The sequence below is a fragment of the Podarcis liolepis genome, assembly GCF_965112155.1.
Source record: "Podarcis liolepis genome assembly, chromosome: 2".
Taxonomy (NCBI): Eukaryota; Metazoa; Chordata; class Lepidosauria; order Squamata; family Lacertidae; genus Podarcis; species Podarcis liolepis.
Genome location: NC_139555.1, coordinates 79,582,270 through 79,608,251, shown reverse-complemented (window position 1 = coordinate 79,608,251; position 25,982 = coordinate 79,582,270). Strand labels below are relative to the sequence as shown.

Sequence of the window (25,982 nt, the reverse complement as noted above, 5' to 3'; positions counted from 1 at the left end):
CTAAAAGAGAACAAAAAAAATATTATGTCATATAAAAGTTTAGTACACAAGAAAAAAAGCAACCCCTCTGCATTGAAAAATGATGTTTACGTGCAGTGAAATAATGATTTTGTGATTATACATGTTTGGGGAATGTAGAGTGCATCCTTTTTTAAAACAAAACAAAACACACCACTAAAGTATTTGGGCTGAAATCCAGCACAAAATTAGGTGCATTTACAGCATAATCCTAAACCTATTTACTCAGAAGTTAGTCTCACTGTGTTGAATGGAACTTTTTCCCTAATAAGTGCTTTTAGGAGTGCACATTAAAATGAATGGCAGGGGTGTCAACTTGAATAAAATATTGTTGGGCCCAGGTAAGGCCTGCCCCACACAATCTATCACATGATGCAGTGCACTCACACCATGAACTATGTGGGTGCCCTCAAATATTTTATTGTGGAGGCAGAAGCCCCCACAGCCCCTAAGCGTTGGCTCCCATGATGAATGGACTAAAGTATGTGTAAACCTGTGTTCAGTTACTTAGTTGTTTTTTTACCTCCCTTCACCAAACATGTTCACAGGCCAATTTACAAAAAAATGTGGTAATAGAAAACACAATAAACTAAAAATAAAATGCCTTCCATAGTTCTAGTTACAGGTAGGTAGCTGTGTTGGTCTGCTGTAGTTGAAACAAAATAAAAAAATTCCTTCCAGGAGTGCCTTAGAGACCTTCTTCAGATCTGAAGAAGTGTGCATGCACACAAAAGCTCATACCAATAACAAACTTAGTTGGTCTCTAAGGTGCTACTGTTGTCTTTGTCCATGGGGTTTTCTTGGCAGGGATATTGGAGTGGCTTGGCGGTTCCTGCTCCAGGACAGTGTTATCGAAGCTACTAACATGAGTTTGACCAAACTGCGGGAGGCAGTGGAAGACAGAAGTGCCTGGCATGCTCTGGTCCATGGGGTCACGAAGAGTCGGACACGACTAAATGACTAAACAACAAGGTGCTACTGGAAGGAATTTTTTTGTTTTGTTAAAAATGAAATGTGATTCTCATAAATTACGTTAATAACATAGCATCATCATTAAAATGACTTAACCCACCAACCTCTAAAAGCCTGACAAAAAGCGAGTTGTCATCTGACATTTAAAAGAATGTAAACTTGAGTCATGGTGACCTTCAGTGGGGAGATCATGCCATGGACTCTGAGCCACTACCAAAAAGGCCCTTTCACAAGCTCCTGCCAGGAAGTCTCAGGAGTGCCTCTTAATAATCTTAATATGTGGACAAATTGATATGAGACAAGGCTCCTTCTGCACTCCTTCCAACTCTACCATTTTATGCTTCTATGATGTTTTAGCTTTCTAAGTTGGGTAGAAAGTTCAGTACTAAACACAACTTTCAGCTGGGCATGTTAGTTATGGAGGTTTTCTGTTTTTCCTTGCATTTCCTCTCTCACTTGCTTTGCTCCTCTTTCCGAAACATAACAAAACAGGCAAAAAATTCATTCATGCATTCCGATCCATGAAGTTGGCAACTGTTTCATAGCTAACACGTTTCAAAGGCAGTATGCTTTGGGCGGCATTTTTCTACTTGATTCCACAAGCTGAAGAATAGACTCCCCCCCCCCCCCAGGCCCAATCGAATAACACCAGTGAAATGTGGTGGGTGTTCTGCATCTTGCAGGATCTAGCTATTTATCAGAGCAATGGGTATCTTATATAACTTTCAAGGCCACCATTTTTCATTGCAAGGGTTTTGTTTAATGGTCATGTCTGTAGTGAATGATGGACTAGAAGGAGGCAGATCCAGCTAATCGGGGGAAAGATGGGTCCTCGTCTCCAATTTGCTGCCTATGAATTATGACTTCTATAGAGATGTGAAATAATGCAGCTTATGGCACATAATTGGCAAGCTCTGCTGTATTTTCCATCTTTATATTTTCACAATCAACATATAATTCAACACATGTCTCTTCAGATAACTCCCTCACTGACCTCTTGGCTTTAAATAGCAGAAAATGCAACGTATGTTTTCCAGGGAGATTAATACAAATTTGTCTTTTTTTATTTCCTAGAATACCTAATTTATGGCACAGCTGGTTTGGTGGTTCTAAACATTTTCGGAGCCCAATGTCCACTACGATAGAGGAAACTCCCTCCTTTCTCTTTACTTCCTTGAGACTACTGAGTGCAGGGCTGAAGTGAGGATTTTTAACAGTCAAACCTATGTATATTTACCTCATAGAATTGTATAATTGGAAGGGGCCATCATGGCCAACCCTCTGCAGTACAGGTATCCTTCACCCAAACTCATGAACCTGGGATTAAGAGTCTCATGCTCTACAGACTGAACTATCATAAGTAACTCTCAGAATTCAATGTGATTTATCCCCTAAGTCTCACTGATGTCCATGGGGTGTATTTGAAAGCAAATATGAATACTGTTCATATGCATGCACATGAAAGCTCATACCAAGAACTAACTTAGTTGGTCTTTAAGGTGCTACTGGAAGGAATTTCTTTATTTTGACTATGGCAGACCAACACGGCTACCTATCTGTAACATGAATACTGTTTGTAAATCTCTTGTCCAAAGTAACAATGAGTTTTATTAGGGCATAGGAACTTTCTATAAATAGTTTAACCTACATTTATGAAAAATATAAAACTCTTTGAAAGAAAGCTGCTCCTTATTCCATCCATCCCCATATATTTATCATATTCCCTCCCCCCGCCCCCACTGATAAAATATTGCAAGCTTTTTCAAGAGAGGGTGTGTACCACTGCTCTTACACAGTGTTAGAAACATCACATGCATGGCACCCAGTATGAATGACTGATGTCATTTATTTTCACCCACTCACATCAGCACTGCTACTCCAGTTGTCTTTGTACAGATGAAGAACATGAATCAATAACAAGCAATTGGCCACAAAGCAGGCTTTTCTTATCTATGGATTGAATGTGCTATGGACTGCTCTCATATTCTCATATTGATTTTAGTAACCATCAAAACCAGCCAAATCTTAACCAGCCAAAATTAATAGTTCCATGATTGAATTAATAGAAATTGACTCTTGTGAATGCAGCATAAGATACCTTGATTTGTGCTTTCTGGTAGGACTTCACATTTCCAACTAATCCTGTAAACACAATGACTGAAAGCAGTTTTTAACCAATCTTCAACCCCTGTTCAGGCAGGCGCAACAATCCCCTCTTTAAGTATCACCATTTACTATTCATTATTCTAACTTAGCTTTCTGGGCTCTATTCTTCAAGGATTCTTTTTTCTTTTGCATTGTACAGATTCACATGAAAATGGAAGGGGAAGGGAAGCTGCTCATGGAGCCGCCTTGAGCATTCAGATAAAGTGGGATAAAAAACTTTTAAGAACAGGGCAACAACAGTTACGGTGAAACTGATCATCTGTCTTAAGGAAAAGCAGACAACCGGATAGCAAGTTCTTAGGGGAAAATGATGTTTGGCATGTAATAGACTGAAAAATAGTTTCTATCCAAGAGCTGTGGCCTTGCTGAATGCTGTAACTCGATAGTGAGACCTGGGAGTTTGATGGGTGTGGGTGTGGGTGTGGTTGGAAGGTGGTTTGTTTGGTTGTTGCTGTTGTTTTGCTTTTGTTGTTTTTAAGGGATGGCATCCAATTTCGTTGCACTGGTGCAATGTTGCACTAGTGTAATGACAATAAAGAATCTATCTATCTATCTATCTATCTATCTATCTAATAATGCAGCATTTTTGAATAATATTAGCTCATGCATTAATTCACTTTGTTAGCAATACAAAAGGTGGTAGCCAACTTAATTATTGTGCATCTGGAACAACTTCCCTTTGCATCCCTGCATTGCCGCCACATTTGCTCTGGAGGGTTGGGGGGAAACCCAGAACGGTTTTGGGGGAGCACACAGGAGAGGAGAAGTTTTCTTGTGCTCACAGAAATTGTTCTGTGCACACAATGATTTAGTTTGCTTCCGCCCATACACACAAATAAACAAGGTTGAATGAATATATAGACATAAAAATGTAGACAAGTTCAAGTTATTGAGACTTCAATCCTATGCACACTTACTTGGAACCAAGGCCCATGGAATACAGTGGAGCCTGCAAGTTCACTCTGTACCTATTTTTATAAATAAAATGTATTGCATGGATTCTAAAATCTTCGTTGCTGTAACTTTGGGTGGTGCTTAATTCTCCCCGGTCAACCATGAAATTCACCAGATGACTTTGGTCAGTCACTATTTCTCAGTGTAACTTTAGCTGTGTTATACCCCCACATGTCAGTTGACAAATCTGGTAAGAAATGATCAGTTGCTGCCCAGAGCAGCCATGGGAGAACTAGAGAGGGGGAAAGAGTTATACCCGCATGACCGGCTGACACCACTGTTGGCCTTGGCCAGTCATTAGGGCTGCTGGGACATGCCTGCGACTTTCTGAATTCTGTGGGCCAATCAGGGCTCTTGCTCTGGCAGCAGACCTGTCAGAGCCAGATTTCTGTTGGGTCCACTTCCAGAGCATAAACACCAGCCACTCTGCGAATAGGGAGCGTGGTCGAAAATCAGACATCCGACCCATCCTGTATATGCTGGCTCTGCCCGGAGGTAAGTAGGCTATACAGATGTATAGCCTTACTGCTATACAGATGTATAGCCTTACTGTGGAATTAATTGGTCACCGTATTCAGAGCCAGGGAGGAATTTGCCTGCAGATGAATTGGGCCTGTCTGGGGTTTTTGCCTTCCTCATAGGAACTGCCACAACTTTGGTGGAAAGGTGGCATTGGGTTGGATCCTTAGTCTAAGCAGGGTGTGTGTATGTCTCACCCCTCAGTCCAGGATCAAATGCAGGGTGTGCTGGTAAAGGGGTCCAGGGTTTGGGTTCTGTCCTAAAGCCCAGATAGGGGCTAATAGGCCATAGAAGTGGCAGCTGGGCAGGTTTATCCCATTGATTTGCATCATGGGCGGTCTTTAACCCCAGGATTGACTCTGATGGAGTATCAGCCAGCAACCAAGTTGGCTGATTCAGGATATACCCAATGCCTATGCAAAAGCCCACTGACATGTGTAATCAATAGAAAAGTTGTGGCCACTTCAATCCCAAGATGGTGTCTTGTCTTTCTTTGCTGCTCCTGCTCCACCTACCCCCTCCCTGGTAGCCTCTGGCCTGCTGCATAAGGGCAAAGAAAACATAAGGAAATTAGATCAAAGACCTATATAGTTCAGCATTATGCTGTCCTCAAGTTGCCAACCTGATGCTCCCTGGGGAGACTACAAGCAGGGCCCAAGGGCAATGGTTTTCTCTCAATATTGCCCTCTAACAGTGGGCATGTGGCACATGCTGTCTCTGGAATTGGAGATTCAATTTAGCTGTCATGACTAATAGCTAGTGATAGACCTAATCCTCATGAATTTGTTTAATTCCTCTTTAAAGCTGTCCATGGCAGTGACTCACTTCTTAAGGAGCGAATTCCATATGTTAATTATTTGAAATATGAAAAGTGCTCAATTGTCTGTTCTGAATGTACTACTAACTTATAGTCCTAGTTTTCATTTCTTCCAGAGTTGTTTCTTTTAACATGACTTGTATTGATAATGGATGTACTTGATCATATTTTGGGATGGCCATATCTCATAGACAATCTTCTTTCTTATGTTCAATTGTGGTTTAACACTGTCTTTTGGGTATTGGGCCTAAGCAGCGATGTGTCTTCTTGGTGGCAGGTGGAAGCAGCAATGTATAAGTAACAGAGTACCTTCTTGGTGACATTTTATCACACTGGGATTCCTTTCCTCATGATGGTCCACCAAAATATGAGTCTGAGCATTTTTAGGGCATATCTGGTGGCCACAGATTAAACAAGGATTGTTTTAGCAGTATTTAAAATATGATATAGTATGAAGAATGTTAACAAAGATTCATGAAATAGTAAGTTGGTGATCCCTTGCGGTTTTTCTTAAGATTCTTTCACCTAATTGTATCCAATGGCTGGCGTTGGAACTTATGCACAAAATGTGCTCTGGATCAGAACTGTTATTTCAGGGCAAAACAAATTTTCAAGGGTAAAATGAATCTCTCAGATACAACAGAGCCTTAAAATAACCCAATAAGAAAAGGGAATTACAAGCACTGATGCCAGACTATTTTCTACTTCATTTACATTCTAAAGAACAAATACTATCATGCTCAGGATCATGAGTCATCAGTGAAAACCACAGTGTTTTTAAATTTAATGAGGCAAGAGGATGATGTTTCATCAATATGGCATCAAGCTTTTTATAACTCTGGGGTGGTAAATTGCTTTGGATTTTTGTCTGTTTTCTGCCCTTCCCTCTGTCCTTCAACACGGGAGAAGATTCACTAGCAGTTTTCAGCAAAGAAGAAGAAAAAAGGCTTATGGTTTGATTAGTGCCATTTAGTACCATTTAACACAATCTGAGTCAATTCTAATCTCAGGATGTTGCTTTTATGTCACACAGGAATCCCTAGATTTCTTAGCATTTTTCATGTTTATGGGGTTTACAAATAAAAGTAAAATAAAGTAGTATTCCTTTGTTCGTCCTCTGCAGCAAGAACAACAGGGTCGTTCTGCAGCTCCTGAAAGACAAAATAAACTAAGTGGCTAGTGGCTGATCACAAAGACATCTAAGGTTGCCATCCGAACCATGTCTATGCAGAAGTAAGTCCCACTGAATTCAGAGGGCCTTACTCCCAAGTAAACAGAATTAGGTTTGTAGCCTTTCTCGTGAAGCTGATTTCACTGTTTAGGATAAACTTGTAATTCTATATAGCTTCCCTTACTCAGACATCAGGGAGGGCAAGTTTAACACCTATCTGATATTTTGCTCTTCGTGTGCTGGATAGTTGAAATTACTTCTGCCACTTAACCACATACGAGTCCTTTTTAAAACTGCAGCATTAGCCTTTTCTTATGAAAAGAAAAAGGAGCAGCGCATTCAACTGGTTTTTAAAATTCATTGTAAGAAGAGGATTAAGGCTAACCTCACTTACCTGAATTCAGGATTCAGATAGGTAGCCCCATTGGTCTGACGTAGTCGAAATAAATTAAAAAATCAAAAAATTGTCCAGTAGCACCTTAGAGACCAACTAAGTTTGTTCTGGGTATAAGGTTTCGTGTGGTATCTGAAGAAGTGTGCATGCACACAAAAGCTTATACCCAGAATAAACTTAGTTGATCTCTAAGGTGCTACTGGACAATTTTTTAATTTACCTGAATTCAGTGGGACTTACTTCTAGTTAGGACTGCAGCCCTCATGCAAATATAGTCTAGCACAGAGGTGCCAGCTTATGCCAAAGATGGAGGAACCTTGATGTTACAGGTGTGTGATGTCACATGTGTGTGCAACGCACACATGCAATGTCACGTACATGACGTCATGTGGTTGGGAGGAGGAGAGCACAGAGCTGAGCACAGCCTGGCCTCAACGGCTGACAGCTCCTCTCTCAAGCTTGGCCTCTGTGATGAATGATTCACTTTGAAAAGTGTAGTCAAAATGGGAAGGTTTAGAAACTCAAGCAAGACCAATTTCCATAAAAACATACAAGAAACTTTATTAGAACAAAACTCTGTAAAAAGGAAAAGCTTCAAATGATTACACAGATTAAGACTGCTCAGATGCTTAAAAAAATAACAAAACTATCTTATCCTAGCTAGCTAACTGAAACACTTACGCAAAATACCTTCTAATATCCGAACAGGCACCGACTGTCCATGCTGAGAGCTCCTTATGCTCGCCCCAACCCAAGTTTTAAGGAAACTCTGACTATGGACGTTCACCCCTTTTGCCCAACAATATTGGCACCTGCTCCCATTACATGTCTTTGATTACCGTTCAACACTGGCCTTGAGGCCTTAATGAGAGGCTCAGTATTCCAGGAATTCTAACAAAGTCCCACACAACCTGCAAGCTAATCTTAAAGGGACTATATCACCACAGCCTCCTCTGCTCCCTCAACATTGGCCCCTGATCTAGCTAATAAAAGACAACAAACAACACTTCAGAAAAAAGGAAAAGCCACGAGGCACCTACTGGATTTGTATCTATTTACATATTGCAATATAGGATGCGGGTGGCACTGTGGGTTAAACCACAGAGCCTAGGATTTGCCGATCAGAAGGTCGGTGGTTCGAATCCCCACGACAGGGCGAGCTCCCGTTGCTCGGTCCCTGCTCCTGCCCACCTAGCAGTTCGAAAGCACGTCAAAGTGCAAGTAGATAAATAGGTACTGCTCCGGCAGGAAGGTAAACGGCGTTTCCGTGCGCTGCTCTGGTTCGCCAGAAGCGGCTTAATCATGCTGGCCACATGACCCGGAAGCTGTACGCCAGCTCCCTCGGCCAATAAAGCGAGATGAGCGCCGCAATCCCAGAGTTGGCCACGACTCGACCTAATGGTCAGGGGTCCCTTTACCTTTACCTTTTACATATTGTAATGTATGCACTTTCACTTAAGCAGCTGGCACGTGGCCCATTTAAGAGGAACAGCTATGACCCAGGAGGCCAGTTCCTGGAGAGCTGACTCAGAGGTGTGGCCTCGCTGAAGAAATTAGTTACTACTCTGTGCAAATTTGATTTACCATTAACTCAGCTTGTAGAGAGTTCATATATAATGTGTGCATGTTAAAAAAAAGAAAAACTTTTGTTGCAGAGAAATCATGGATAGTGAGAATTTATGCCAAGATGGGGGCTGACCATCAAGGTCCCTCCTGCTCTCTCTTCTTACGATTCTTATCTTTAAGGCAGATTTGGACCAGAGAGCCCTTTAAATAGAGGACTGTCCTCTGACAACACTTTAAATAGAGGACTGCTATCTCTAACAGGGATGCGGGTGGCGCTGTGGGTTAAACCACAGAGCCTAGGACTTGCCGATCAGAAGGTTGGCGGTTCAAATCCCCACGACGGGATGAGCTCCCGTTGGTCGGTCCCTGCTCCTGCCAACCTAGCAGTCCGATAGCACGTCAAAGTGCAAGTAGATAAATAGGTACTGCTCCGGCAGGAAGGTAAACGGCATTTCCGTGCGCTGCTCTGGTTTGCCAGAAGCGGCTTAGTCCTGCTGGCCACATGACCCAGAAGCTGTACGCCAGCTCCCTCGGCCAATAAAGCGAGATGAGCGCCGCAACCCCAGAGTCGGTCACGACTGGACCTAATGGTCAGGGGTCCCTTTACCTTTACCTTTTTATCTCTAACACAGGGGTCAGCAAACTTTTTCAGCAGGGGGCCGGTCAACTGTCCCTCAGATCTTGTGGGGGGCCAGACTATATTTTGAAAAAAAATAATGAACGAATTCCTGTGTCCCACAAATTACCCAGAGATGCATTTTAAATAAAAGCACACATTCTACTCATGTAAAAACACACTGATACCCGGACCGTCCGCGGGCCGGATTTAGAAGGTGATTGGGCAGGATCCGGCCCCCGGGCCTTAGTTTGCCTACCCATGCTCTAACATAAGACACAGAGCTGTTCTGAGCTCTGGAAGATGAGGGCATGTTGATCTTCTCACAAAATCGTGACATGTGAAATTGACAGTTCAGAAGTGAACACACACACACACTCACACACACAGTCTTGCAGGCTAAATCCACTTCAACATTCAAAGGCTAGATTTATAACATAGAAAGGGTTTGGTAAAACCCTCTAGTTTCATACTCCAGGACACATTTCTCTAACTGACATGAGGCAGCCATAAATATTCAGACACAAAGGTAGGCAGCTTTCCCTTTTCATGCTCATGTCAGCTGAACTGCAGGTATAAAAACAAGGCTGTTTTGCAAGAATCCCAGGTAACAAAAGTTGAAGGGCTTAAATTTGGTACAAAGAATTAATTTAATAGAAACCTGTACAATGCAAAGTTATATTTCAGGGCCTGTAGTGTTTCATTAGAAATAAATATGCAGATACCCTCTGTACCTTCTCTGCAATGGTAGCTGTATTTGTTTATTTTGCTGCAGCAGACACATAATGGTTTAGTAGCACCTTGAAGACTCTCTTATTTTGTTATGGTATAAGCTTTTTTTTTTTTGTAGACTCAAAAGAATGCATTTGTGGCACAAGACCCTTTGTCACTTTCATCTGTATCACTTGTAGCACATGCATTCTGGAAGGTTCCAATGACACTGAGGGATACAGGTCAAAGGGAACTGAATGGGATAGAAAAACTGAAGACTATAGCCCAGGTGGCACAACTTGGCAACTAATTATATGTGAGGAACAAATGAGATAAAATAATAATAGATCAAGCCATGGCTGTGTGGTTGATTTAACCAGGTGAATGGTGAACTTTATTGAATGTATGGAGAGTGAACAAGGAGGAGAAGTCTTGGTAGAAAAGATGAACAGTTTGGTCTTGGACATATTGAGATGTCCATGAAACACTCAAGTGACTATTTCAGGCAGACTGGAAGGGGAAATGGGACTCACCAGCATACATACAGGGGTATTGAAAGCTGTTCTAATTTCATGAAACCCAAGGAGAGAGGGGGAGAAGCACACAGCCCATAATACCAGGTGATCCCAACAGAGACAGGAGAGCTTTCCCCCAATAGAAAAGTTGAATAAACAGTCAGACAGGTAGGAGGAAAAGGAGTTAAGAATGAAGTCTTGAAAAATTAAGGCACAGAGGCAAGCAGGAGAGTTTGGTCAACTGAGTCTGGGTAACTGGGCAATTGCCTGCTTTGGATGGGGCCATTCTCCCCCTGAAGGAGCATATTGGTAGTCTGGGCATGCTCCCAGGTCTGTCACTGGAGGCTCAGGAGACCTCAGTGTCTAGGAGTGCTTTTTACTTGCTTTGGTTGGCAAGACAGCTATGGGCATTTCTGAACTGCGGTAGCCTAACAATTGTCATCCATGTACTGGTAACCTCCAGATTGGATTACTGCAATGTTCTGTATGTGGGGCTGTCTTTGAGCTGATCTGGAAGCTGCAAAAATGTTGCAGCTTGATTGCTCACTGCTCACTTGACTTAGGCCACTGCTGATGGAACTGCACTGGCTGCCAATTAGCGGCTGGGTTCTGTTCAAGGTGCTGGTACTGGAGTATAAAACCCAATCAGCTTGGTACCAGGATGCATAAAATATAGTCTAGCCCTATGCATACCCAGCTGATCACTGCCTTCTGCAGGAAAGGGCATCTTGCAGATACAGTGGTACCTCAGGTTACAGACGCTTCAGGTTACAGACTCCACTAACCCAGAAATATTACCTCGGGTTAAGAACTTTGCTTCAGGATGAGAACAGAAGTCGTGCGGTGGTGCAGCAGCAGCGGGAGGCCCCATTAGCTAAAGTGGTGCTTCAGGTTAAGAACAGTTTCAGGTCAAGAACGGACCTCCAGAACAAATTAAGTTCTTAACCCGAAGTACCACTGTACTATCATAAAAGGTCTGTTTCACATAATGTCCGGATCAAGCCTCCCTCCAATTGCACATCAGCCTCTTCTATTGCCTTTCGGCACCTGCTAAAAATGTTAGTAGTAGTTGTTGTTGTTGTTGTTGTTATTGAATTTATATACCACCCTATACCGGAGGTCTCAGGGCAGTTCACAGAAAAGATCAACATAAAAACCACAATATATATAATCAAAATAAAAACAACAACGAAGCCTTCTAAAGTCTTTATCCCAACTGGTATTTGTTTTGGATCTGTGTTGATTTTAAGTACGTGTTATTTTAAATGAATTTTAATGTATAATTGTTTGTTTTTATTGGTTCTGTATGCAATTGTTTTGATATATGGAAATGTTTCTTTTTTTTTTTAATTTTTAAAAAACCTTTATTATATCACATCAATTAAAAAACATAAATACATCTTCCATAAAAACAAGCACAAAAACAAAAAAAAATGTACCAAAAAAATTTGAAATACAAAAACCAATTTTAAGTTTCTTACTACTTAAGTACACATATCTTATATAAATCAGATTCATTATCAGACTTCCCACCACCACGTCGAGAGCCATAACTCAACAGTATATTCAGCAGTGTCTTCATCTAGTCGTAGTTCGTACCTCGCGGTTTTTATATCGTACCAACTGTAATTTTTACATTTCCCAAAGTCAACTCCATGTATGAGAGAAATTTATTCCAGTCGTTAATAAATTTGTTATTTCTCTGTTGCCTGATCTTTTGAGTCATTATTGCTGTATCCATGTATTCAATTAATTTATTCTGCCAATCACTGATCGTAGGGATATGCGATGTTTTCCAACTCTGCGCTAACAGTATCCTTGCGGATACTGTCGCATACTGGAAAAAGATTTGGTCGTCTTTATTGATTTCTTCTCCTATCATTCCTAGGAGGAATGCCTCGGGCTTTTTTGGGAATGTATACTTTAGGATCTTTTTTAGCTCATCATATACCAACCCCCAAAACTTTTTTATTTCTTCGCAGGACCACCACATATGGAAGAAATCTCCCTCTTTCTTCCTACACTTCCAGCACGCCTTGTCCCCAGTTCTATACATTTTAACTAATTTTACTGGTGTGATGTACCACCTGTACATCATTTTTTCCATATTTTCTCGGAATCTGACGCAAGCTGAGAATTTCATGTCTTTAGTCCATAATTTTGTCCATCTTTCATATTCAATGGGGTGTCCTAGGTCTATAGCCCACTTAATCATAACATCTTTAATTTCCTCATCCATTGTATCCCAGTCTAGTAACTGGTTGTACATTTTAGTTAGGAGTTTAGATTTCCCCTCTATTATTTCTAGTTGGAATTTGGATTTGTTCTTACTCATTCCCGTTTTTTTATGTTCCCTCCAAATAGCATTAATTTGGTGATATTGGAGCCATCCCGATAGTTTATCTTTTAATTCTTCGTAGGCTTTAATTTCCCATCCTTTATCTGATCTTCTTAGGAGGTCGGCATATGTCCATCTTTTACCTTCCATGTTTAGTTTCTTAGTTATTAGGATGTCAACGGGTGACAGCCACCAAGGGATATCTTTTTCTACTAACCTTTTGCATCTGTTCCACACCTCCAACAACGCGCCTCTTATAATATGGTTGGAGAATCCTTTGTGTAATCTCCCCCTGTCCTGCCACAGGTACACATGCCACCCATGTCTAATATTAAAACCCTCCAAATCCAGTAGGTCCGTGTTGTCCAAAGCTATCCATTCCTTAGTCCAGCAGAGGCATGACGCCTCATAGTATAATTGCAGGTTTGGCACTGCAAACCCTCCTCTATCCCTTCTGTCAGTGAGCAGCTTATATTTGATTCTGGCCCTTTTACCCTGCCAGATGAATCTGGAAAGGGTCCTCTGCCAATCTTTAAACAAAGTTGTGCCCCTGACTACTGGGATGTTTTGGAATAGGAATATCATCCTTGGGAGGATGCTCATTTTGATGGCTGCCATTCTTCCCTCCCAAGAGAGTTGTAATCTATTCCAGCTATCTAGGTCTCTTTTGCACTCTTTCCAAGTTCTTTTGTAATTATCTTCCACCAGATTTATATTTTTTGGTGTAATCCAGATACCCAGATATTTAACCTTTTTCGATACCGTTAACCCGGATTCCAACTCGATTTTGTTTTTTAGTTGTTCATCTACATTTTTTATCAGCATCTTCGTTTTGCTTTTATTCAATTTAAAGCCGGATAGTCTACCAAACGTTTCCATTAATTCAATCATTGTGTTAATTCCTTTTGCGGGGTCTTCTATTGAAACTACTAGGTCATCAGCGTAGGCCTTAACTTTGTACTCTTTTGTACCTATTCTGATCCCTCTTACTTCAGATGTTTCTCTTATCTTGTTTAAAAGAGTTTCCAGAACCAAGATAAACAACAGGGGCGACAAAGGGCACCCCTGTCTTGTACCTTTGGTAATCTTAAGTGGGTTAGTCAAGTTACTATTGATAATTACTTTCGCTCTTTGCTCTGAATAAATCGACTTTATAGCTTCTAGAAATGGCCCTCTTATTCCAACCTTTTCCATACACTTTATGAGGAAGTGCCAGGATACATTATCAAAAGCCTTCTCAGCGTCTATGAAGACTAAGGCAGCGGGGATGTCGATTCTAAGATCCAAATATTCAATTATATTAATTATATGTCTTACATTATCCTTAATCTGCCTGCCGGGCAGAAATCCGGCCTGGTCTTTATGGATCGCTCTATTCAGATATTTCTTTAATCTGCTAGCCATTATTCCTGCAAAGATCTTATAATCATCATTAAGCAGTGATATTGGTCTGTAATTCTTTATATCGAGCGTATCCGAGTCTACTTTCGGAATTACCGTTATGTATGCCTCTCTCCATGAGTCAGGTGTTTTTCCCCCTTGAAAGATATTGTTAATTACATTACATAAAACCGGGGCCAGATATTCCTCTAAAGTTTTATAGTATTTTTGAGACAGGCCATCCGGGCCTGGGGCTTTCCCCGGTTTCATTTTCTTAATAATGTTCCTGACCTCTTCCACCGTTATTGGGTCATTTAAGAGTGCTTTTTCTTCTTCTAGTAGTTGTTCCCCTCCACTGTTTTCCAAATACCTGTTTATCTCATTTATATCCTCATCTTCCTTCTTTTTATACAGAGCTTCATAGTATTGCTGGAACTTTTCCTTTATCTCATTAGGATCTTCTATTATTTGGGCTTCATGTTTAATTTTATTGATTACTCTCTGTTTTTTCCTTTTCCTCAATTGCCACGCTAATAATTTACCTGTTTTATTTGCCGACTCGAAATATTTCTGTTTCATCAGTTTTATTCCCCACTCTATTTCTTGGTTTATCAATGTTGAATATTGGGTTTGTAATAATTTGCTGAGTTGTTTGTTCTTTTCATCTTCGGGATTTTTTATTAAATTTCTCTCTGTTTCTTTTAATTGTTTAATTATTTCAGCCTTTTTTACCTCTCTCAAATTCTTTTTATATTTATTCTGTTGGATCAAGAAACCCCTAAGTACTGCTTTACTTGCATCCCAGACCACATCGATTTTTGTTCCTTTATTCAGGTTTTGATCAAAATATTCTTTCAAAATGTTCTTTGCCTTACCGATTGTATCATCCTGTTCCAATAAGTAATCGTTCATTCTCCATCTATAAGGGCCTGCTAGCTTACACTTTAGTTCCAAAAATATAAGATTGTGGTCCGAGAGTGTTCTGGGATCTATTTCACATTTCACCGATCTTGTCGAGAGCTCTCTGGAAACCCAGATCTGGTCAATTCTACCCCAGCTTTGATGGACTCCCGAAAAATGTGTAAACTGCTTTTCTGTAGGGTTTTTGAACCTCCAGATGTCAATTAAATCTAGATTTTCTTGGAGGTCATCAAAAGTTTTGGGGAGTTTCCCCTGGTTCCTTTTCCTCTTTTTTTCACTTCTATCTATCTCAGGTTCCGGGACTCCATTCATGTCACCAAGTACAATTAAATTATGGTTTTCCAAATCCAACAGTATTTGTTCCAATTTTCTATAGAATTCAGTTTGGTTTGTGTTGGGGGCATAGATCGATACTACATTAATTCTTTCCCCTTGGTGGGTAATTTGAACTCCGAGGATCCTCCCTTCTTCGTCTTTGTAAATCAGTTTGGGTTCCAATTTCTCTTTCACATAGATTACCAAACCTTTCTTTTTATTCACTTCTGAGTTTATGAATTCCACTCCTAATTTTTTGTTAACCAGTATATGTTTATGTTTTTTAGCTACATGGGTCTCCTGGCAGCAAATCACATCGCATTTTTTATTTCTCAGGACTTTCTCTATTTTATTTCTTTTTGATTTTTCATTTAAACCGTTAACATTCCATGTTAGAAAAGTTAAAGACATTGCTAAAATTATATATCGGGTTTATTCAAAACTTTCAATTCCTGACTTCTTCCTCCTCTTCCGTATTCCCCTCTTCCACCTCACCTTCCTCTTCCTCCCCCCCCAGCTCCCCCAGCCCCCCTCCCTCCCCCCTCGCAGCCCCGCCCCCCCTCCTCCTCAGTTCTTCCGTTTCCTGCGACCTGTCTATCTATTGCTCTATCTTCCTTTTTGCCCAACTCCCTTTCGTATCTTCTCAAAAACTTTTCTATCTCTAATGGATTGGTCAGTTTGAATCTTTTATCCTTAAAGAAAAAAGCGATTCTTTCGGGGAATTCCCATCTAAATTGGATATTATTCCTTCTGAGAACACCTGTTATATGTCTATATCCCTCCCTTTTGCGTAGCAGCCTAACTGGGATCTCTTTGAGTACGATTATTGGTCTTCCGCCTATTATTAATTTTTTATGATAACTCGTTTTAAGAACCAAATTCCTCATTCCTATTGAATTAAACACTACTAAGCAATCCCCAAGGGGTTTCTTAGTCCTATTCTGGTATGTTCTTATTTTAATTCTAAAGGCGTTATCTATCGTGAATGCGACCTCCTCCTCCTTCACCTCTAGCCACTTTGCTAGTTCCTTGGTTATTTTTTCTCTAACATTCTCGTTCATCTCTTCTTCTATACCTCTAAATTTTAGGTGCATTTGCCTTTGCCGCATTTCTGTCATTGCAATACTGTCCCATATCTGTTCTTGTGTTTTGTTCAGCTCACGCATCTCCTCCTTCACCTTTTCTGTCTCCCTTTTCTGTTCTCTCATATCTTTTTGAATTTTTTTGTTGGTTTCCTCGAATGTCTTAGTTTTGGTCGTTAATTCTTGAACTTTATTTGAGAGCTCCCCTATTGCTCCCTCTATTCTCCTATCTATCCTTTCCTGTAATTCCTCTAGTTTATTTTCTATATGGTTTTCGTTCTGTTTAAGTTCCTCCTTAATTTTTAACCACAGAAAGTCTAAGTCTTTAATTTCTTCTTGTCTAGATACTTTTCTTTCACCTGGGGTTCCCCCTCCCCTTTTCCCATTCTTCCCCTGCATCTTATTTTTAATTAACCGCTTCAATCTTTTAAGGCTGATTCTCACCCCTTAGGGGCTCACAATCTACTTACTCCCACTCTGTGAGACCGTTCAGTCTTTCTAGGCAGTCCCACTGGCTGCACTAAATACGTAATCTTGAGATGCCACTCTCCCACAGTCCACTCTCACACGGTCCTCTTCTCGTTCTTGCCTATCCGAGATGTCCTATATATACAATTAGACCACACGTGCTCTTAATTAGGATGATCTTAGGAGGAGGTAGTGGTGATTGTGCTGTTCCAAAGTCTTATCTGAATAGGGGAAGCGATTCAGGTCCACAATTTGAAGTGATTGTCCTGATTAATAACTCGCACTACACCAAAAAAACTCTCTGCAACAGCGTTAAAGTTTCCAATCTTTCCAATCTATCTCAATCCAGCAGAGAAGTCTCTATCTTGAGTTCACAGTCTTATCCTTTTCTCTCTCCTCAACTGGAGACTTAGTAGAGTGTCCAATAGCAAATTACAAAGTACAAGAATCTCATGTAATTATCAGGCCACTTATTATACTATTCAGGCAGTCAATGAGATCTTTTTGTTAATGAGAGAGGGGGTGGAGGGGCGGGGGTGGGGAGGGTGGAGAGGCAGGGAGAGCAATATAGAAGTTTAACAAATTAGGTATGGGCGGTGGGTATGGGAGGTATGGGATGTGGGGCAGAGGGAATAAACTATCTTGAAAGCAAAAACTATAAAGAAGGGAAGATACAGAGGTTAGGTGAGGAAGGTGGAAAGAGAAGAGGTATTCGGAACAAAGTATAATATTACACAGTTCTCTGTATAAAGCCGCCTAGTCCATGCAGAAAAGTAAAGTTTCACCGCGTAGGGAGAAATGGGCCTTAATATATCTATTTTCGGGAGTAGATATCAGCGGAGGTAGTCATACTAGTTTATTGTCTATGCCTCCTCTGTATTCTCTTTTTCCCTTATTTCCCCGAGATGTTTCTTCAGCGGCGTTTGTTGCTGCTTATATTTAATAAGATATTGCTGGGAGTCCACACGTAATAAGTGATTGTCTCAAATAAAAGGCCAAACTAAGCGGCCAAACTTGTCTCCTCCCCGAGGACCAGACAGGTAAGTAACCAACTCAGGCAATTCAAACAAGCAATTCAAACAAGCAGTTCTAAACCGTTCTGCTTGTAATAGTATAGTCCAAAGCAAATATGAACGTTCGCTTTGTTCACTTCGTTCGTCCAAAACTATCTCTCTTTGTTTTGTGCGCATACAGCTCGGCTATTATAAGTTACCTTCCTTTCTGACTGCCGACGATTTCAAAGTCTGCGTCATTTTCGCCCTCCTTCGGGTGGAGACGGTATAAAAAAAGAAACCTGTAGCAACCCGGGTTCACCCATCTTCTTGTCTTTTTAGCGTTGTTTTAAGACCTCAACGATGGGGATTCCGTTTTAAGTTTGTAGAGGTTCGTCGCTTTCCTCGGTGGGAGCTGGGGGCATCATAACTCGGAGACGGCGTTCTCCCTGGTTGCGCACGCGGCCCCTCCCTGTGCTTCCTCGCTGCGTAGAAAGCCACTGGGGTTGAGCGCCGCTTCCGCGCTGCCGGGAAACCTTCCCCCAGGGGTAACCCCCCTGGGCTTCCGCTTTTCTGGGGGGCGCAGTGCCCTTGCGGCACCCCCGAATCCCCGGGTTATTCGAAGAGCCCTTTCGCGTAGCTCTCCGCGCTCCCTCTCCGTCCGCGACCGGTACCGGAAGTCCCAATCCAAAGCAAATATTAAAACACTTCCGATATATGGAACTGTTTCATAGGTGCCATTACATTGCAAATTTCTTCAAGGTGCCTCATTCATTAATGGATTCATTAATAATAATAGTAATAGTAACTATAACTACCATAGGTGCCAGTTCCTGGGGGCCGAGGCTCTTTGGGTCCCCTCCATTTATTTTGAGCGTGCTGCCCTCCCCATTGTTGAGACCGAACGCAGCGTTGGGACCAGAGCGATGTCATGTCAGGCCCCCTCAATGTTCTTCTGAAGATGGCACCCCTGGAAGAGACCTTTAAGTATTGCAATAAGTAGATAATCTGAGATCTTAACAAGGGCAATGTTGATGGCAAGAAGATGGCAGAAAAGAAGAGTGGAGTTGGAATCATGAGTTGGGAGGGAGCACAGTCGAGAGGGCATGTGGAAGGGCTAGATGAGGATAGCAGGAGAGTCATCTCACCAAGAGATACTGGGCAGAAGAAGGAAAGGCGTGACCATTCAAACCTATGCATGTGTACTTGGAAGCAAGTCCCAGCCTCCACTGTTAATGAAGCTACCTACAAGAGTAGATGCTTCAGAGGATAATATCCATGCTGTTGAAACTATAGAGAGGAATTAAATGAACATGATTGGCTTCTAGTACTGCCATTTGTGCTTACATTGAATACTTAGTGCAGTCAAATGCCACACCTTCCAAAATTAAAAATAAAACCCTATGTTGCCTCATGTGATTCCAAAACGACAGTTTTTAATATTTGTTGTTGTTATTTGTTTCTGATTGTTTTTACTGTGTGATTTGATAGGTGGCATGTATATAGGGTTGCATCCTATGAACTCATAATCAGACTGGTGTAAGTTCACTGATTTCAATAGATCTACTCTGTGTATGACATGGTAGGATTCCAACCCTTAGTGTGTAGGATTCTACCATCCTTTTCAAAGGACAGAATCTATCTGTCCCTAATCGGAGTCAAGCATACATTCTACTTTGTCAGTTTGCTCTGAAGGTATCAGCTGATGCTTCTAATGGAGCTTCCATCATTTAATTTTCATCTGATTATTTTCATCTAAGAGTTTACATGCATTAAGGACATTCTTCTATAGTTAGATAACAAATCTTGTAGATATACATACAGAATAAATGCTGCTATACTTTTGCTATAGTATACTTTTGCTTCAGAAATAAAGTCATGTCATGATTGCAGGAAGCCACAATTACGCATATGCTACTATTGCTTGTGCTGTTTTCAGCTGCGATTCAGAAGTCAAATGATTCTTGCATTAGTCTTCAGTTTCATCCCCTCAATAGTGCTTCATGATCACAAGCATTAGAACTGGCTTATCCCAATTTTGCTAGAGAGCTTAAGATGTTTGGCCTACTTATCTCTGAAGTACTATTACTTCCACTTCAATGTTTTCTAATGATGTCGGAGAGTCAAATAGGAGTACAATATTCCGCTGGGTGGGACATAATTAGCTGAGAAGCTGTGTCTTGCCAAATGCAAGGTGGTTCTTTGGTTTGGAATTCAGAAGTAATATAAAACATAACTGAGTGAGAAGAAGATTTTATTCCTAAACAGCAAGGAATATATACATACGGGACATGCACTTCTATCTGCCACTTGGAAGCCCTTAAAGAAGTGATGAAGTGACTCTCCCAGGTAGCTTTAGATTGCACGGCTCTGGTATGTATATATTGTTTGCTGTTTAGGAATAAAATCATCTTCTCACTCACTTGTGTTTTACAGTGGTACTTCGAGTTACAAACGCCTCAGGTTACAAACGCTTCAGGTTACAAACTCCGCTAACCTGGAAGAGTTACCTCGAGTTGAGAAATTTGCCCCAGGATGAGAATGGAAATCATGTGCCGGAGGCGCAGAGGCAGCAAGAGGCCCCATTAGTGAAAGCATGCCTCTAGTTAAGAACAGTTCCAGGTTAAGAACGGACCTCCAGAACGAATTAAATTCGTAACTAGAGATACCACTGTATATTGCTTCTGAATTCCAAACAAAAGAACCACCTTGCATTTGGCAAGACAAGCAGCTCGCATCTTTTGTGGTGGGATGTGGAAAGGACGGGATATAATAAACAGGATTTACCATCAAACACATTTTAATGTTTGTCCAATGCTACGAATAAGTTAAGGTCACAGCCCATGTAAGTGGTAAAACCTTGAGCTTCTAAATTGTAATCTGCAAAGTCTGCAATACATCCTGCTAAAATGAAATATGCTGGTACAAATTCATACATTCGGAGCTGTTTAAATTATAAATTATTCTCATGACAAAGGAGCCCCTTGGAAAGTTTACTGTTACTAAAGTACTATAGAACTCTTATGTTTACATGCAGTTATATAAATGATAAAAAACTACAACTAAACATTAAAAAATGATAGTATACAATTCTATTAATACATATCCTGCAGCTAAGTGGCCGTGATGGTACCTATTAACTGAATTTGTTGATGTCATCCTTGAATCCATTATGCTGCTAGCTATTTGTGGCATATGATAAGGAAGTAGATGTTTTCAGTAGAAGAACCGCTAATAGACAAGCATTAATATATAGATCACTTGTGGTGAGTGATTCTGCTGAGAATAAAGTGCCTGAGTCTTTCTTTTTGGTTTGGTGCTTCTTTTAAACAGAAACATCAGAAATATGCTTGTTCTACAAATCACAATGTAGAAGTACCAGAGATTTGGGATTGTATCTTCAAGTAGCTATGAAGATTTACTTATCTAAGGTCAGAGTTTGAAAAGAATTTCAAGTACCAACCATAGCACATTTGTGCCAAAACATTTTAGGTCCTGAAAGTTTGCAATAACTTAGAATGGGGAAGATCGCTTGCTCAGCCAGAAAGGCCATGCATCAGAAATGGCAAGAGAGCTGGACTTAGGGCTGCCATACGTCTGGATTTTCCTGGACATTACTGGGATTTCAAAGGTGGATTTGATGCCTGGGGGGAATTTTTGAAATGTGGAGCTTTGTCCTGGATCTTAGGCAAGTCAATTGAAAATTTGTGGGGGTTTTTTTTGGCATTTTGGGAGGTTTTCTAAAAAAAAAAAGACTCAACAGTTTTGGGGCCTTCCTATAAAAAGCTCAACAACTTCTGGGGTGTCCTGGTTTTAACTTTTTGAAATATGGCAACCCTGGCTGGACTAAACTGTATATCTTGGCTGCATGTAAATATCCAATGTTAGTCATATTCAGAGGAGAGCCACTGAAATCAAATGGCTTAACTATTGCTTTCATTGGAGCTACTCTGAGAATGTCTTAGTTGGATATCAATCCACAATTTGAATCCATTTTGTGTATTAGCCAGGTTTCATGTTAATACTGATAAACATCTCACCAGAATATTCTTATTCAGAAGTTACTGTCTTAGAAGTTGAAAAAAAGTTATTTATCTAGTGACATCAAATCTGCATCACCTTACAGCGTGCATCACCCTGACATGAGAGGCTTCAAAGCTAGCACAGAACTCCCTGGGGCTGACGGGAGCTGTGGTCTAAAACAGCTGGAAGGCACTATTATGGTGGGGGCCAGACATAGTTCTAAATGGAAATTGAGAGCACTATATTTTAGAAGCATCCTCTTCCATTTAAAACATCAAAGTGCCCCATAATCTTAGCAAGGTCCTTGAGGGAGATGAGTTGGAAGCCATGATCCAAACTGTGAAACGTTAGTCAGTATCTTATAGTACCTGAAGCAGGAATTCAGAGACATTTGATTTACTCCAGTGCATGTTTATGTATCACACAATTTGGTGGAATCCCTGCCTTTGACTAACAAGGACTATTTAGGATGATTTCTTATCAGATTTTGTCCGAATATAGAACTCATACTTTCACTAAATTCACAATACATACTTTCACTAAAATTCACAATTGTTTTGACTGCGTGTGCATGCTTGAACTGGGTAACTCACACACATGGGCTGTGAGTGCCAGGCTAAGTCCAGCCTAGCCAGTGCTCCATTTCATATGCTTCTACCACTGCTTCTCTGTAAGGTGGGATGGGTGATGGGAGAGCAATATGGCAACTGGGCTATGGCTGCTGTGGTATTACACACTCAGATCCCTGTGCAGCTCCTTCACACTCAGGGCTGTGTTACCCATAGGTGCTAGGGGTGCGTCAGGGGTGCCAGTCTAGGGCCGAGATTTGGAGTCCAGGGATTGGGAAGAGCCGAAAACTGCTGCCAAGCGGAGCAGAGCGCGTCAGAATATAATAATAATAATAATAATAATAATAATAATAATAATAATTTATTTATACCCCGCTCATCTGGCTGAGTTTCCCCAGCCACTCTGGGCGGCTCCCAATCAAGTATTAAAAACAGAACAGCATTAAATATTAAAAACTTCCCTGAGCAGGGCTGCCTTCAGATGTCTTTTAAAGATAGGATAGCTGCTTATTTCCTTCACATCTGAAGGGAGGGTGTTCCACAGGGTGGGCACCACTACCGTGAAGGCCCTCTGCCTGGTTCCCTGTAACCTCACTTCTTGCAGTGAGGGAACTGCCAGAAGGCCCTCGGAGCTGGACCTCAGTGTCCAGGCTGAACAATGGGGGTGGAGACACTCCTTCAGGTATACAGGACAGAGGCTGTTTAGGGCTTTAAAGGTCAGCACCAACACTTTGAATTGTGCTCGGAAACGTACTGGGAGCCAATGCAGATCTCTCAGGACCGGTGTTATGTGGTCCCGGCGGCCGCAGCTCTTCTGCGGGCGAGTGAGGTGTTGAGGCAGCCAGCCGGCTATGCCCTCCTGCGTGCCTGGGATTGGTGGGCCTTCGAGAGGCCCGCCCAGCGCACGCTGCTCACACAAGGCACCCGGCTGTGATCAGTCGCCGCTGCCTTGGGCTCAACTGCTGTTGCGCTGGGCTCTGCTTGCCTGCCCCCCCGTCCCCCGGCCCCGGCCTTGCTCTTCTGCCGCCTCGGCCTCCTCTCTTGTTGTTGAGGCGGCCAGCCAGGCCAGCTCTGCCATGCTTGCCTCACCAGCCCGCCCTAAAAAAAGCTCTGGGCAACCTGGGGGGGGGGGGGGAGAGGTGCGCCAGGTGGATCTTTGCACCCCGGCACCACATATGCTTAAGACAGCCCTGTTCACACTAACTGGCTCAGGCCACTATACTTGCATAGCACAAGCTACAGGAGCAAAAAGAAAGCTTATGCTGTTGGTCCTGCTCCAGCCGCAGTTTACCAAGTTATAGCCGCTGACCTATCCTGGATACTGACCAGATACTAGCATTTTTGAAACCAAAAGTTGGCTGTCCTTAACTTTTCACCCAAAATGACTTCAGGGACCCTTGGCTGAAGAATATACTGTATTTTTCGCCCTATAGGACGCATTTTTCCCCCTCCAAAAATGAAGGGGAAATGTGTGTGCGTCCTATGGGGCGAATGCAGGCTTTCGCTGAAGCCTGGAGAGCCCCACCGCCAGCCCCACAAGCTCGGGGGACAGCGGGGAGGCGCAGCACGCCTTTCCCGCTGTCCCCCGACTTGGTTGGAAGGCTGGCGGGGGGAAGAAGCCTGCTCCTCCCCGTCGCCAGCCCCGCAAACTCGGGGGACAGCGGGAGGCACAGCGCGCCTTTCCCGCTGTCCCCCGATTTGGTTAGAAGGCTGGCGGAGGGCTTTCCCCTCCTCCAGCCCCGCAAGCTCCCAGAGCCATGCCAAAGCTGCACGCAGCTTCGGCATCGCTCTGGGTCCTGTTCTGGGGGCTGGGGGAGGGGGAAGCTCGGGCTTCCCCCGCCCCAGCCCCATGCCTGGGGGAAATTTTTCCCCCCTTTATTTCCCCCCCCCCCAAATCTAGGTGCGTCCTATGGGCCGGTGCGTCCTATAGGGTGAAAAATACGGTACTCTCCTAGTCTATATTTTGGTATAGCAGCCCATGGCTCCAATCTGGTCCTAGAACATCTCCAAGGTTAAAACAAAGAAAATAATAGCACCCACAACCCCAAATATACTGTACACCAAACTTTACTGTTGTGAACTCACTCAAGAAATCTTTGGGACTGGTAGTTTTGTGAGATCCCCAAGTTCAAACAAATACAATTCCCAGACTAGTTTGGCTGTGAAAACTAGATTTTCGTTTTTGTGTGCAAACACACCTTTTTAACTTAACACACTTCTGTGATGTTAGTGATCGCTGCCAAAGCCTTCGTAATCACTATGACAGGATGAAGCACAGAACAGAGGCCATTTAATAACTCCGCTTCATTATTTAAAATTCAGCTTGGATTATTTTCACGGAAAGTTTGTCCTAGACCTGCCTAGTTCACACCTGTGTGGCGGAGAAGTCTGCGCCCTTCACAACTAGCACTTGGCAAATAGCATGCAAGTGGTGATCCACACTGTGGATTTCTGTGGGATGAACTTCATCACCATGACCAATGTTAAGTCAACACCACCAAGGTTTCCTGAATACACATAGCACAGCACTTGCGTTGGCCATGTGTTGGCCTGATCCGAAGCTGTGTGCTTGGGTTTTTGAAAGCCATGGTGAAATCAAGGTTGCACTCTGATACAGCAGTCTTACCTGCATCATTAAGCACTGATTGATTCGCTTTGGGTTTGGTAACTTTACCTTTATGGACATGGAAAAATGCACTGCCTTCACTACAGCATGTGTATTGATTCTGTTGGGAGTGCCTGAACATCAACAAAAGACCAGGACTTTGAAATGTCAAGAAATGCTTATGCCTTGCATATTTATAGCATGTCTAATAATAACCTTGAAGCATTTCCACTGCATGGACTTGCACAGTTTCTTCCACCCCCACCCCACCCCCTACCCTGTTCTTCCAAATGTTCTATCCTTTACTGAGAAATGTCTCCTAATTTCAGGTAGTAGAGAAGCAGCATTCACCTACGCCATCATTGCTGCTGGGGTAGCGCATGCAATCACTGCTGCCTGCACCCAGGGGAACCTGAGTGACTGCGGCTGCGACAAGGAAAAACAGGGACAGTACCACAAAGACGAAGGATGGAAATGGGGAGGCTGCTCTGCAGACATCCGATACGGAATAGGATTCGCCAAAGTGTTTGTGGACGCAAGGGAGATTAAGCAGAATGCAAGGACGCTCATGAATTTGCACAACAACGAGGCGGGGCGAAAGGTAGGCACCTTTGCTCACCTCTGAATATGGCCACCTCAGGTCTACAGCAACATTTGTGTGCATATGCTTTGAAGCCAGTGTCACTTGCTGGTCCACAAGGTATGCAAACTTGCACTTCACAAGACCAGCAGCCAGTCAAAGGTTTTCTGCATCTCGATCCTTTACAGTCATAAAATAGGAAGAAAGAACAAAATGGATCAAACTGTGTTTTAGCATTTAAAAGTTTCTAGACTGCATATGGCCACCTCATTATTTATTTGAGGGATTTG

The 25,982-nt window shown here is 42.2% G+C and overlaps 1 protein-coding gene across 6 annotated transcripts in view; it reads left to right on the top strand.

Moving 5' to 3' along the window:
* Positions 1-25,982, top strand: part of WNT7A (Wnt family member 7A) — a 64,543-nt gene that overhangs the window by 18,209 nt on the left and 20,352 nt on the right. For all 6 annotated transcript variants that reach the window (XM_083489391.1, XM_083489393.1, XM_083489392.1 and 3 more), the window contains exon 3: positions 25,442-25,713. In XM_083489391.1, the coding sequence (XP_083345517.1) occupies positions 25,442-25,713 (272 nt within the window). The remainder of the gene's footprint in view (positions 1-25,441; positions 25,714-25,982) is intronic.